The sequence below is a fragment of the Rhinatrema bivittatum genome, chromosome 7 (genome assembly GCF_901001135.1).
Source record: "Rhinatrema bivittatum chromosome 7, aRhiBiv1.1, whole genome shotgun sequence".
In the NCBI taxonomy this organism is placed as follows: Eukaryota; Metazoa; Chordata; class Amphibia; order Gymnophiona; family Rhinatrematidae; genus Rhinatrema; species Rhinatrema bivittatum.
In genome coordinates this window covers 198301722-198317521 of record NC_042621.1, presented here as the reverse complement: position 1 = coordinate 198317521, position 15800 = coordinate 198301722, and the positions used below count along the sequence as shown (strand labels likewise).

The following is a 15800-nucleotide window of genomic DNA, read 5'->3' as shown; positions in this document are numbered from 1 at the left end:
CTTTAGGCAGTCATAGAATTCTTATCCTTTATCCCCAAGAGAGCTAGTCATGCCTCTGCAAGTTGCACACCTTGGACTCTTTAGTGTCTGCCCTATAAAAATGCTGTTTGATTTGTTGTTGCCCAAGTCGTCTTAGTAATTCCAGTTCCTGGCTCTCCATCTACCATTGGATCTACATCACCAGCTCCTGGCTTCAGTTTCGGGGCTCTACCATGACCTTCTGGCCTAGCCTCTCCAGGTATACTACCTCCTTGCCAGGCTGGAGCCTGATACCAGCGGAAGAAGAGGAAAAGTGCTCGTATCAAAGCAGCAGGGCTGGTGGAGTTTCTCAGGTCCTGCCAGCTGAAGAGGAGTCAGTCAGGTTAGAACAACTGGAGATTGACTGCTGTTCTCTGCCACTCTGCCTTCTGTACCAGCATGTGTACATATTGAAAACTTGCAACTGGTGCTCTCTGACACTGATCTTGTGCATTGTGAGATTAGCAGCAGGATTTGCCTGCTGTAAGTTTTGAAAAAATGCTTGTGATGCCTGTACAGAGAAGACAGACTAGCAGAGAGCATTGGTATAGATAACAAATATGAGAGCCTTATAAAGAGGCTCTATCTCACTGGAGCAGCATAAAACAAGGAAATCCCTAAACACGCCCCTTTTTTAAAATCGCTGGCGATATTGATGCGAAATTTATAGCATTTTGATGACTCTAGAGGTAGGTTAGGTGGCTAAAATTTAGCTGGCAAAATTAGGGGGTATTCCGGGGGAGTAACTGGGAGGTGTTGAATTAGCCAGCTAAGATAACCAGCTAAATCCAATATTCAGAGTTAGCCGGCTAAGTCTGTATCAGGCCAAAGAGCTTCCCTAAATTTAGTCAGCTACCTTTTAGATAGCTGGCTATAGACAATAACTATTGAATAAACTTCCAAAGTTAGCTGGATAAGTTTATTCAGCTAACTTTGCTATCCTGACTGTGTCTGAATATGGACCTAAAAAAAAACAAAAAAAACCGCAAAATGGGATGTACAGAATGTATTCTCTTTGTAGTTAGTCATGGCTATTTTTGTACCTGTCCAGTGTTTCTTGCAGCATCTTGGGTCAATTTCATGGATGTAATAAATATAATAATGATGCATTGTTAATAAAATGCAGTTCTTTCCCCCCCCCCCCCCCCTAACCTAATGCAATTTTGATTGCTAGTGCATTACTATTGACCAAATTTTGTGTCTGGATATTTAGTTTTATTTACTTGCAATGTTCAGGACACAAAGGGTGGAGTTATATTTAATATCTGTAAAGAGATACTTTCAAAACACCATTCACAGACAGTATACCTAAACCCCAAATCATTCTCCCAACAGATCTGTCTGAAAAACAGATCAGACCTTTAGCTACTGTAAACCAATACTGTAACTACCCTGAACATGATAGCTTAAGACATATCCAGCGGATTTCTTTTGCTGTTTCTATACCAACAGATGGTAAGCAGACTATGCAGGAAAATAAGATTGTCCAATCACATGGCATGATTCAACATCCAATCAGAAACTTCCTTACAGTTGAACTTTAGGAAGAAGAAAACGGGCTTTACTTGCGTTGTCCTGCGAAGACACTCTCGGTGCCTTCGTAGTTATTTGTGTCAGACACCACCTGATTTACGGCTGTGCTGAAAAGGGCTTTTACAGCAGCTATAACAGCAGCAACAAGTCAGGTAAGTCTGTTGAGCACTCTGATTGCAAGAGTATGCACGCAGTTTAATAATTATTTGAGGATGCTTTTCAGCTGTACAAGCCCTGGAAAAATTTGGTTGTCAAAGAAACCTAGGCTGCTGCACATATGGCGGGGTAACAAAATGGTCCAGACTGATGAACCGAACTGGATATTTTCTTGCAATTAACATGCACAGATTAAGTACAGTGAGAACGGAGGCGGCTCTGTACTATCTCATTCTGTTGAGCTAATTATCTTTTCTCAGTTATCTCATTATATCGGTCTAATAAAAAAAAATTCAGTAAGATCTTGGCACCAGTATCCCTTTTATTTGCCCATATTATGGCTTCTACGACTGTATCTTTATTATAGGGCATAATATAATAGATCTGGTGGAATAGCGAAGTTTCTGTATAATGAAACTTACTATGAGTTACCCACATACGGTAGTCACAACACAATATATAAGATTTGCCATACTGGCAAGATCAAAGGTTCATCAAGCCCAGTATCCTGTTTTCAGTAGTGGGTAATCCAAGTAAAAATCGATAGATTCTATGCTGCTTATCACCAAGCAAGCCCACCTTAATAATGGTTATGGACTTTTCTTCCAGAAGCTTTGTCCAAGCCTTTTTTTAACCCAGCTACACTACCGCTTTTACCACACCCTCCGGCAGTGAATTCCAGAGTTTAATGATGCGTTGAGTAAAAAACATTTTCCTATTTGTTTAAAGGTATTGCTACTCCCCTGGTCTTTATATTTTTTGGAAGAGTAAACAACTGATTTCCATTTACCCACTCCACTCATATCTCCTCCTGTCAGCTGTCTCTTTTCCAAGTTGAAGAGCCCTTACTTCTTTAGCTTTTTCTCATAGAGGAATCGTTCCATCCCCTTTATCATTTTGGCCATTTTCTCTGTACCTTTTCTAATTTCACTATATCTTTTCTGAAATGCAGTGACTAGAATTGCACACAATACACAAGGTTTAGTCATATCATGGAATGTTACAGAAGCATTATAATATTCTGTTTTATTCTCCTTTACTTTGTTAATAATTCCTAGCATTCTATTGCTTTCTTTGACACCGGCACACTGAGAAGAGAATTTCAACATATTATCCACAATGATGTCTAGATCCTTTTTCTGGGTGGTGACGTATCACAATGTAGACCCTTGCATTGTGTACCTATAATTTGGGTTGCTCTTCCCTGTTTGCATCACTTTTCACTTGTCCACATTAAGGGATAGATTTTAAAAGAAATGCATGCGTGTCCATGTGTGTGCAGTTCCCAGCGTGTGCACATGGATGCACTGATTTTATAATATGTGCTTGCTGACGTGTGCATGTTAGAAAATTTGTTGGCCGCGTGCACATGCGCACCTGATTTTAAAATCCTCCGTATGTGCGGGCAGCGCATGTGGAGGGGGGGGGGGAATTTTAGTAAATTACCCGTGGCGTTGCAATTAGGCCTTCCCAGTTCCCTCCAATTAAGGAGCAGACTGGGAGGGAACTTTCCTATCCCTAACCCTACTCTTCCTACCTTTTCCTCTCTCCACCCTGACCTCTAACCTAACCCTAACTATCCCCCATTTTTTTTGTATTTTTTACTTACTGTTCCATCTGAGCAGAAGTAACTTCTGCGTGCCGGCCCGCTGCTGGTGCGTGCTTCCCCGGAACAGCGGCTAATGGCCGCTGTCCTGGCCGGCATCTGCCACGCCCCTCCCCACTCAGACCATGTCCCCCCCCTCCCCTGGCCTGCCCCTTTTTCAGAGCCTGGCACTTGTGTGTATATTGGGACTTACGCGTGTGGCTGGGCCCTTTGAAAATGCGCACAGGGCCAAGCCACATGTGTAAGTCCCAAATTTTACGGGCACGGCCCTTTGAAAATTTGCCCATAAATATCATCTGCCATTTATATATATAATCTCACAAGGTTCTCTTGCAATTTCTCACAATGCTCTTGTGATTTAACAACTTTGAATAATTTGTCTTCACCTCATTCGTTGTTCCTGTTTCTAGGTCATTTATAAATATGTTAAAGAGCAACTGTCACAGTACAGAACCCTGGGGCACTCCACTACTCATCTTTCTCCATTGAGAAAATTGACCATTAGACCAACACTCTGTTTTTTTATCTTTTAATTAGTTGTTAATCCACAATAGAACATTGCCTCCTATCCCATGAATTTTTAATTTCCTTAATCTCTCATGAGTTACTTTCTCACTTTCTGAAGTGTTTGGCAAACTACCTCAAGAGGGATTCATTAAGAAAAGGAATGGGAGTAGCCTAGTGGTTAGAGCATGGTCTGTGAACCAAGGAAACCAGCATTCAAATCCTGCTGCCAATCCTTGTAACCTTGGGCAAGTCACTTCCCCTTGCATTGTCTTAGGTACAAATGTACCCCTAGATTTATGAAAATGCAGCAGCCCAGACAGGTATCTATTCCTGAGAGAGAGAGACTATTTATAAGGCTTTCATAATACTCAACTATTTATATCTCTATAGGAGGGCCAGCTAATAGCTCGAGGTGAGGTTTTGATGATGGTTTAGGGTTTAGAGGCCAGTTTTACATAATAGTACCATGGTAGAGAGTCCATTAAGCTAAGACGAGAGAACATTGTGGAAATATCATCTTTGTGAGACTTTCCTCACTCCAAATGACATCAAATCTTCACCGAGGTGTACTGTGCTGTTCGTACGTCTCACTCTGCATGTAAAACTGGCCCCTAAACCACCACCAACACCTCACCTCGAGCTATTAGCTGGCCCTCCTATAGGGATATAAATAGTTGAATACTGTAAAGGCCTCCCCAGAGGTGCCCTTCTCTCTCTCTTTCTCTCTCTACTCCACTCCACTCTCCTCTCCAAGCCGAGAAACAGCTGAAATGCAATTTGCAATCTTTAACACAAATTGTGTTACAGCCATTTCAGGCACAGCTTAATGCCAGGAAAAAAGGTGTAGTTATTTCCAACGTTAAAAACATGCAAAAGCATGTGTTATGCTATTGCACAGATCAATATTGCCCCTTATTTTAATTAATCCCGCCCAAACCCGTCCCCAATCCCACCCCTTCAAAAATTTGCATTTGCACCATGTGGTAACATGATTAGCACATGCGTTAATGCCATAACACATTTTAATGAATGACCCTATTAAATTGTAAGTTCTCTGAAAACGCAGAATATAAATAAGATACAGTATATCAACCAGCTCTCCTTTAGTTTATTCATATCTTCAAAAAATCTAACAGATTGGTGAGACAAGACTTCCCTTGTCTAAATCCATGTTGCCTTTGTCCCATTAAACTATCTACATGTTCATTAATTTTGTTCTTTAAAATAGTTTCAACCATTTTTCCTGGCCCTGGTATCAGGCTCACCAATCTGTAGTTTCCAGGATCACCTCTGGAACCCTTAATCATGGTATTAGTGTATTTATTCATGGTATAGTGTTGAAAGAAAAATGAGTATGCAGCTTTCCACTTCAGTATTTTTATGTAGATACCTCTTCTTTCATAATCTTAGGGCCTTATTCAATTAGGATTTTTTTTCTGTAATCACAGAATGGAGGAAAAGTCTTATTTGACTAAGGCCCTTTTATGTTTAAAGAATTATTTATTTTCATGATCGGTGCCAATATACTCTTTATTTGTTACATTAACTAATAGAAGTCAACTTTAGGTAATGTAAAAAAGAAGAGCGACCATAACAAGTGTTATATTTATACTGCTTTTTGTTGTTATTATGCATTTTTCTTTTCTAAATGAATATTTGGAAAACATATTCTAATTAGTTTTTAGCTAAAGTATTTATTTTGCAAACATAGCTATAATTTTGGAGCAGGCTATTTTGAAGCATTTTCCTTGTATAAGTTTATGAAACAGAGCCGTAATTAGGCAAGGAGGAAAAATTTGAGGGGATCTGAATGTATGAAAGCATTGCTGATTATTTATTGGCTATGATGAAATGCAGCTTTTAATGAACCATTGATTTATGTGAAAGTCCAACACCTTGTGATTGTATTAAGGAGGAATATGTAAGAGGAGGCTATTTAAATAGTGGAAAGTCATAGACAGCATATGTTGAATACAATGGATAGTTATTTGGTATCTTTCTTTTCCAGGAGTTTTGAGCATAATGCAACAGAAAGCTGCAGAAGGAAGCCAGTCCCCTTGGCAGCAGTCATTTGAAAATGTTAATGCTAGTAAACCTTTTCGTTGTCCGCAATGTGGTGAGCACACCAGGTTCAGAAGCTTGAATGCCTTAAGAGCACATTTGGACTACAACCACAATTATGAGGAAAAAACCCTCATGCAGAATGCCAGTTTGCTTGCTTCTAATAAAATAGATCTAAAAACTTCCCCAGCACTTTGGATAAATGGCATATTGGGGAGCACCAGAAATCTTATAACACAAAAATCTTCATCTGTTAATTTGTGTGATATGTCTTGTGAAAACATAAAGAACAGGAATCCATCGGAGGTAGTGGCTGAAAATGCTGCATCTCTCATGGTAACTCAACTACCCATAGATTCCATTATTGATCAGAAGTCTGGGCATTCAATAACTGATACCAAAGCCTCTTTGGAAGCTCATGTGAAAAGCAAGTTTAATCAGATGGTGGAAGCTGTGGATAGAACGATAGAAAAGAGGATTGAGCAGCTTACCAAGGAGCTGTCGCAGAAGACCACTGAGTTGTTGGAAGTCCGTGCAGCCTTTTTGCAGTTATCTCAGAGAAAACAGGAAGTACACAAGCGAGAAAGAGCCCTGAATAGGCAGGTAGATGTTGCAGTCGAGCTGATTGCTGTTCTGAGGCAACGTCTAACAGAATCTGAACAAGAACTTCTCAGGAAAGAGGAGTAAGTGAAACTCAAGCGAAGGAATCGTAGAAATGAAATACAGTGAAATTGTATTAAAAATCCAACTTTTAATGTAAAAAAAATATAGATCAGTGTTTCTTATGTTATGTGATAGGTAATTTATGCTACAGTTTAGACATTTATATAACTGCAAAAAAAGAAGGTACGACAGGCCAGTCTTCACAGTGGGTTTCATCCCCTACCAGCAGATATAGGCAGAGTTCCAGATTTCTTCTCTGACGTTCCCTCCTACCGTATATAGGCTGGTTCAGCAGGGAAGGAGTCAGTAGGTTCTTAACCAAGCTGGTCCCTAAACCCTTTTCATCCTCTGCTTGCTGCATATTATTTGTGTGCCTCTGAACCATATTTCTTTTCTCCCCTTTTGCATTTGTGTCCCTCCCCCCTTTTTTTGCATGTATTTCAAAAGAAAGTGAATGAAAAGATGCACCGTGCTCCCTTGTGTGGGGAATATTCTTTGCTTGAGCATTTCTCCTGTTCTTTCTCCCCCTGGGTGTTTATTTCTGTTGAAAAAATTCTCCTTTTTTAATGGCCTAAATATGGCTTGAATTGCAAAAGAAAAGGAAATAGGTGTGCCCTCACCATTCGAATAGTCCTCTAAGGGGCAGTAATCATTGTAGTCTTCTTTAGCTCCCCTACTCCCCCCCCTTAATGTGCTCCATCTTAAGTGCTTATTTTATATGTTTATATATGTTGCTATATTTTCTCCTCTTCTTTTTACTTTCTTTTTTACTACAATTTGGGGTGGGATTTGGACTGGACTGTCAGGAGGAAAGAAAATTAGCAGATAAGATCTAAATGTACCTTCTTCTTCGTCCAGTCAGAGCAGTCTTCACAGTGGGATGCACTTGAGCTGTACTCAGGGTGTGAAAGTCCCAGAGCTGCTTCTAGTACTCCCGTGGTGAACTTTATTTCCTCCCTCTCATGGGATGCAGTTTGCAGCCCTTCGTAAATGTATCCACCAAGACCTATGTGGCTGTCGATAGGTACCACCAATCTAAATTTTGCCCAAGATGCCACCTGTACCCTTATCACATGTGCTTTTAATTTACGTGGCACTTCCTTACCATTTACTATGGATGCTGAGGCTATGGCTTCCTTAATCCATCTTTAATTGAAGTCTTGGATGCTGCCCTTCCTTGATGTTCTCCTGTATATAGGACAAATAGCCTGTCTGTCTTCCTGAACCCATTCGTGGCCTTTAGGTATTTATGAAGAATTCTTCTGATGTCTTAAGAAATGAAGTTCCTTCCTTTTGTTAACACATTCTGTCTTCTTGATTCCTGATCAGGAAATAAATTGGTTGAGGTGGAACACCGTCACCACCCTGGGGAGGAATGATTAGACTAGCTTAATCGTTATCCTCTCCTTTGAAAAGGAAAGATACAGTTAGTGGCATAAGAGGGCCTGGAATTCTGAGATTCTCCTTGCTGAGCATTTGCCACCAACAAGGCCGTCTTCCATGTCAAGCCCCTTAACTGGATTTTGTTGAGAGGCTCAAAAGGAGCCTTTGTTAATGCCCTCAAGACTAAAATTCAGCCCATACCAATCGTTCCTGCCCAAGGTGGTGATGGTGTTCCACGTCAACCAGTCTATTTCCCTATTGGGATTTAGGAAGACAGCATGTGTTAACAAAAGGAAGGAATTTCACTTCTTAAGACATCAGAAGAATTCTTTTGAAATATCTAAAGGCAACGAATGGCTTCAAGAAGACAGAGGTTTATGCAGTGGACATAGGTGTTTTACTTCCCTTTAAGAAACAAACTAATCCGGTAGTGATGCTATGGATGATCTAGTCACCTGTCCCCGTAGCACGTGATTGCTGCCACCTGAACTCAGAGAATTTACCAACAGTCCTTTGTCTAGGTTGTCTGGTAGAAACCTTCCTTGTGTATCTGTTCCTTTGCATGCACCATTTCTCAAAGTTTCTCCAGATTCTGGTGTAGGTTTGTGATGTAGACCTTTTTTTGCTTTAAAAAAGGTTGTGATTGCGCATGTGGAGTATCCTTTTCTCCTCAACTTGTCATAAGAGAGAACTGTGCCAGATTTTCCATTCTGATTGGGCCCTGCCTCAAGAGTCCCGGTTCTGTCCCGAACCTAATTGGTTCATGTAAACTTAATTTCATTAGGTCTGTGACCATCAAGTGCACAGAATGTGACAGTGACCCTCATATCAGAACTGTACACCCTGAAAAGGTAAAATCCAAGCCTCCGGATACCCTGGCCTCTGGTGGGAAGGAGGAGTCAGTACAGGTATCAGAGCCTGATATTACTCCAAAATGCACTAAAGTGTGCGGCGGAGGTCACAGCAGAAGATCCTGCACCAAGATATGCTTAGCTAAAGTATATCCTAGAGAGCAACCCGAGGAAGTAAAAAATTATGTTATCATAAGTGAGCAATGCAATAAATCTTTGGCGAGATCAGAATACTTTGACTAGTTTAATGTCCATGATAATTACTCTCTCTACAGTCTCAAAACCTGTGTAGGGACGGGGAGAAGAGTGAGCAAATATGTCATAGAAGCAATAGATGGCAGCAACAAGTCAAATTTACCTATGCTCATCAAATGTCATCAGATACCCGACAACAGGGATGAAATTCCCTCACCAGAAGTTGCTCAACACTAAACTCAGTTAAAGCCTATAGTCAACTAATCAACCTTTGGATCCAGATGCCAAAATCCTGCTGCTATTGCATAGAGATATGCCAGTGCTGAGTAGAGTTCAGGAGTTCCATGCTGGTCCAGATGATGCTCCTTAAGCCTATCAACTTACCTTAGGATGGGTAATAGTAAGTGAGGTCTGCCTCGAATAATGAGACCAAGCATTGGTGTGAAAGCCACAAGTATCTTGATGAATGGACACACTTTGTTACTTGAGCCATGTACTAAGGATGCTCCTGGAATTGAGCCCTAACTTTAACTACCTGCCAGTCTATGTCCCCTGCAGACTTGGGAGAACACCTGGGAAACTCAGTGTTCCAGGCTACAGAGGATGATGACAAACCTACTCTTTCTAAAGGAGATAAAAAGTTTTTAAGAAACATGGACAAAGAATTCTTTAAAGATGAATCAGACTGCTGGGTGGTGCTTTTGCTATTACGGACACCCAGACCTCAGCTCCTTAACTACAGAACACCTTAAAGAGAAAACCAGAAACAAACAACCCTTTGTAACCTTTATGCAAGACATGTTGACCAATGTTCATGCAGAGCCAGTTCCATCTTTGAAAAAGGATGAAGAGTGTTGGTACCTACCTACTTTTGGGGTGTATCACCCTCCAAAACCAAATCAGATTTGAATTGTATTCAACTTCAGTGCTCAATTCCAAGGGTCTCACTTAATGTTCTCCTCTATGGGCCTGATATGCTCAACAGTCTATTGGGGGTCTTAATTCATTTTAGGAAAGAGCCCATTGCCATAATAGCTGACATCTAGCAAATGTTGTATATTTTCATAGTATACCCAGAAACTACCTAAGATTCCTGTGGTATCACAATGACGACATTAGCAAAGAAATTGTGGAGTATAGAATGCCAATCCACATCTTTGGTAATAGTCCATTGCTTGCAGTGGCCATCTATGGGCTCAGAAGGATGGACCAAGAAGGAGGAAATGAATATGGCAAAGATGCCAGACATTTTGTAGAAAAAGACTTTTATGTGGACGATGGATTGAAGTCCTTATCCACTGAGAAGGAAGCCATTGACTTGTTAAGAAGAACACAAGCAATGTTAGCAGAGGCCAACTTGAGACTCCACAAAGTAGCCTCCAACAGTGCAGAAGTGATGACATTTCCTTCAGAGGATTATGCAAAAGATCTAAAGAATTTACACCTGACAGTAGACATATATCTCCAGTTCAGCGTAGCCTTGGCTTAAGTTGGGATCTAAAGAGAGAAGTCTTTACTTTCCAAGTCTCAACCCAAAAGAAGCTATACGCTCATTGAGGTGTCTTGTCCACAGTCAGCAGTCTCTATGATCCATTGGGGTTTGTGACTCCAGTTACTATCCAGAGCAGATCTCTGCTAAGAGAACTTTCATTAGTGGATACTACACTGCCTACAGAACTGAGACAAGAATGGGAAAATTGGAAAGATTCCCTAAAAATTCTTGACTAGCTCCACATTCCACATACAGATGTTTTTGTACAACTTGCTACTGCCTGCTGCAAAATGCTTTGCATCTTCTCAGATGCATTTGTAAAAGCTGCAGTGGCCTACTTGAAAGTAACAGATGCAAAAGGAACACCTCAAGTGGGACTCATCTTCGTCAAGGCCAAGTTGGCTCCACAACCAAATTATACCATTTCACACCTATAGTTGTGGGGAGCAGTATTTGCAGTAGAAGTGGCAGAGCTGATAACAAGTGAAATGGATATTCTAGTAGATATAGTCAATTTCTACACTGACAGTAAAGTAGCACTGGGCTACATCAGGAGATTTTATGTATATCTCAGTAATAGAGTGGAGCATATATGAAAGTCAACACGTCCAGAAAAATAGCATTATGTGCCTACCAACCAGAACTCATCTGATCACGCCACAAGAAGTATGCCATCTAACAAAAACAACATGGTTGACAGGGCCAGATTTCCTTTTAAAGCCTGATCACATAACTCCAGGGAGCTCCTTTGAGCTTAGGGACCCTGATTCTGATGCAGAAGTTCATCCAGGAATGACTGCTCTTGCCACCAGCATTGTTTAAGAGAGTAATCTGGGAGCTCATTGCTTCTCAACATGGGTAGCACTAAGGAGAGCCATAGCGCACCTCATTCATATCACACTTTCATTTCATTAACCTATTAATAGGAAACCAGACACCTGCCATTACTGGCATTATTATAGGAAGCTTCTCTCAGTCAACGAGCTTACCATAGTAGAGAGTACCATCCTCAGCTGTACCAACAAAGTATGTGCTGAGGAATTTAAATACATAGGCAAAGTTGTGAACCTTTCTAAAGATAGTCCCCTGAGGAAGTTGAGCCCTTTAATTGATAAGGATGGCTTGTTGAGAATTGTTGGCCATCTCATCCATGCTGAATTAGACAAGGGAGAGCAAAACCCTCTCAATGTACCAGGTCAACACCACATATCTACTCTGCTTGTATGCATTATCACAAGCAAGTCAAACATCAAGGTCGACATTTCACAGAGGGAGCTATTAGAGCTGTGGAATTATGGATCGTTAGAGCGAAACGATGCATTGCTTTTGTAATCTTCAAATGTGTTAAGTGCTGCAAACTACGTGGCAAGCATCTAGGACAGAAGATGGCAGATTTTCCAGTAAACTGATTAGCACTGAGCCACCATTCATTTATGTGGGTTTAGACATATTTGGACCATAGCCAGTCATCGCAAGTTGAACCAGAGAAGGATGTGCAGATAGCAAGCAATGGGCAGTAATACTCACATGTATGAACATCCACGTGATCCACATCAAAGTAATCGATTCTGTGAACACATCAAGTTTCATCAATGCCCTTAGGAGATTCTTCTTAAACCATGGTCCAACAAAACAAATAAGTTCTGATTGTGGATCCAACTTTGTGAGCACCTGCAAGGAGTAGAACATCAACTCAGAGAAGATCAATAGTCAAACTGTTAGGAGTACCTGACTGGCTAATTTTAAAAGAATGCATATGTGCCCATAAACACGCATATCAGCATGCAAGTAGAGATACGCTGCAATTTTATATCGTGCACAAACATACACGTGTATCATTTAAAATAACCCGCCGTGCATAGGTGTGCATGTGTCCTCCGCGTATTACCAGCAGGGCTTTTACATGCATATACTCACACAAGGGCAAAACCAGTTTTTTCATAGAGAAAGAGATAGAGGGCACTGTAGGAGAGACAATATGACACTATATGTACCACTGTAAGAGGGGCACTTTCAACTCAGGGTGGGTTTGGGGAGGGAGTGCAGTGTTACAATGGTGCTACAGACCCTTGCACCCGGGCCATGGGGGAGGGAATGAAGGATTTGAACAAGTAAATGTAATCAGATATTTACTCTCTCAGATATTAGAAGGACTAGGGGGCACTCCATGAAGTTAGCAAGTAGCTCATTTAAAACAAATTGGAGAAACTTCTTTTTCACTCAATGCATAATTAAGCTCTGGAATTCATTGCCAGAGGATGTGGTTATGGCAGTTAGTGTAACTAGTTTTAAAAAAGGTTTGGATAAGGTTCTTATGATTTAAACCCACCCTGAGATGAAAGTGCTCCTCTTACAGTGGTAGATATATACAGTGTCATATTGTCTCTCCTGCAGTTCTCTCTCTCTCTCTCAACACCACACCTTGAATACTGTGTACAATTCTGGTCGCCGCATCTCAAAAAAGATAATAGTTGCGATGGAGAAGGTACAGAGAAGGGCAACCAAAGTGATAAAGGGGATGGAACAGCTCCCCTATGAGGAAAGGCTGAAAAGGTTAGGGCTGTTCAGCTTGGAGAAGAGACGGCTGAGGGGGGATATGATAGAGGTCTTTAAGATCATGAGAGGTCTTGAATTTGTAGATGTGAATCGGTTATTTACACTTTCGAATAATATAAGTACTAGGGGGCATTCCAATAAGTTAGCAAGTAGCACATTTAAGACTAATCAGAGAAAATTATTTTTCACTCAATGCACAATAAAGCTCTGGAATTTGTTGCCAGAGGATGTGGTTAATGCAGTTAGTGTAGCTGGGTTCAAAAAAGGTTTGGATAAATTCTTGGAGGAGAAGTCCATTAACTGCTATTAATCAAGTTGACTTAGGGAATAGCCACTGCTATTAATTGCATCAGTAGCATGGGATCTTCTTGGTGTTTGGGTACTTGCCAGGTTCTTGTGGCCTGGTTTGGCCTCTGTTGGAAACAAGATGCTGGGCTTGATGGACCCTTGGTCTGACCCAGCATGGCAATTTCTTATGTTCTTATGTTCTCTCTCATATATAGTAGTTCAGCAGTCTTGAAAATCCCTAAAACTTGAGATTTCCAGACTTGCTCTTCATCAGGACTAGCAGTAAAGTTACATGGATAACACACCGATGTGTGCCATGGTCAGCTTTTCTAAAATTCGGAATTTTGCGCCTAACTCTTGGGAACCCCTTGCCCCATCCCTTTTCCACCACCTTGTTCTTGACACGCACATGGGTATTTACACACGTACTTTGCAGCTTTTTAGAATTTATGTTGCTCATACATGGCCCACATACGTGTGTATGGGGCCGTTTTTGTGCGAACAACGCTTTAAAAATCTTTCTGTGAGTGAGCAGCATTGCAAGTGGGTTTTCAATCCTCCTCATTCTTCACATATGGGAAGAGCTTGGGTGCGCAAGATGAGGATTGCTTGTTGTATCCTAAATTCCATGCACTTAGAAACTGGAATAACCTGACTCACCTACGAAGTTCTGATTACACTCCTGGCAGAAGTGTCTGCCATCATTAATGCAAGACCTTTGATTCCAATATCTTCAGACTCAGAGTCACCTTCGCTATTGACGCCAGCCACACTCTTGACCCAAAAACTGGTATAGCTCCAAATCCACCTGGAGATTTTGATAAGAAAGATCTCAGACAATAGTGGAGGCAAGTACAAAACCTTGCCAATATGTTTTGGAACAGTTGGAGATGTGAATACCTCCCAACCCTGCAGACTTGCAATAAGTGGCAGTTCAGTTAGGCAAACATCCAAGAGTGGCACTTGCTACCCTTAAGAGAAACATGGGTGTAACTGGACAGCATGGCAGATACTACCATAACAAACTTGCTGGCAGATCAATGGACCATATTTCCCTTTTCTGCCATCATTACTATGTTACTAAGGCTCTGTATAAAATTTGCAGGGCTGCTTTTTCATAGGTAGGGTTGCTGCTGTTTGATCGCTGTTAAGATATGACAGGTTTGTGCTTGTTTTGGAAGGTGTTTTTTGCAGAGATTTGCATTACTTCATAATGTGCCCGGCATTAGAGGGAAATTGTGTTGTTGTTACTAAAGTGATTCTAGAATTAGAATACTCATTTGAAGTTTATTATTTAATCATAAGGGGTAATTTTTTAATTGACTACATTGACATAAAGTATGCAGGTACTTTTTACTTGCAGATTTTATGCTGATTTTCAAAGGGAAAGTAAATGTGTACTTATCTTTTGAAAATGATCCCACAAAGAATACCCACCTATGTTTACACCTGCTAATGTACATGCATAGTTTTTTTCCAGGGAAAAAAGCATGCATATTTTGAAAATTCAAAAGTATGCATGTAAGTGCAAACTCCACTTCAATGCTGTCTCTAGGAACACCTCTGCTTACTGCAGGTAAAGTTACCTAGATACAGGTCCTACCTGCACAAGTTTACTTTTCTTCGCAGATCTCCGCCTCACATCCAGCAGCCCGAGTTCCATTTGGCAACAGGAGATTGGAATCTATGGTGCAGTGGGCCAGGTGCTTCTCTAACCTGCTCTTCTTGCCATTGGTGCCTCTCCTATCTGGTTCACAGCTTCTTGAACCACTGTAGACATGTGTGGTGAACTGCACTATTTAAATAGCTGATCTGAGAGAAGGGTCAGGTTCACTATGCAGCCAGCTGTGCTTTACTGCTGTCAACTGGGATTGGGCTTCTGGGGGGGAGGCCAAAATGAACACTTGTACCAGGGCCCAAGTGATTATTACTCTGCCACTGGAGTTTTTTTGGGGCACATGTTAGCCTGGCTTGCCAGTTGTTCCTCTTGCCTTGCAGTATGGTAAAGCATTAACTTTTATTTTGTGACTGTAATAAGCATTTTTTTCTGTGCATTTAAGTGCTGCTCTTTTCCCTATTGATTCCTAGGGAACTGAGGTGAATAGCTGTGTTTCAGTGAATATCAAATAAACCAACTAACTAGCTAGTATGCAGATAGACAGTATGCGAGTAAATGTTTTGGGCTTCTTGTTCTTAGCTTATGCTGATATCGCAGCCCAAACATGCTTAGTATTATCTCCTTGCTTTTCTATATAAAGCCAACATCAGGTGAGTGACTTTGCATGTCTGAGAAAGGTTAATGAGTTTCACGGCTAGAAAAATAAAACAGTTAATATAATCCACGGCTTGGAGCTGGGTAGTCCTAAAATGTTTCATAAAACTCCTATTGTTGTATTGTTCACTGCTATTTGGCCTTCTCTGCAGCCTCTGTGGGTCTGAGTAACTAAGATTTTATTTGCCACCTTGCCAAAATAGCTATAAACCTCTGGTT

At 41.0% G+C, this 15800-nt stretch overlaps 1 protein-coding gene across 2 annotated transcripts in view; it reads left to right on the top strand.

The window, feature by feature from the left end:
* The first annotated feature begins 1370 nt into the window (after positions 1-1370).
* The window catches only part of ZNF365 (zinc finger protein 365), a 64672-nt gene continuing 50242 nt past the window's right edge, over positions 1371-15800 (top strand). Inside the window, exons 1-2 of one of the 2 annotated variants that reach the window (XM_029609739.1) lie at positions 1371-1703; positions 5829-6564. In XM_029609739.1, coding sequence (XP_029465599.1) covers positions 5843-6564 — 722 coding nt within the window. In that variant the 5' untranslated portion in view covers positions 1371-1703; positions 5829-5842. The remainder of the gene's footprint in view (positions 1704-5828; positions 6565-15800) is intronic. The other variant, XM_029609738.1, reaches the window with a different exon arrangement.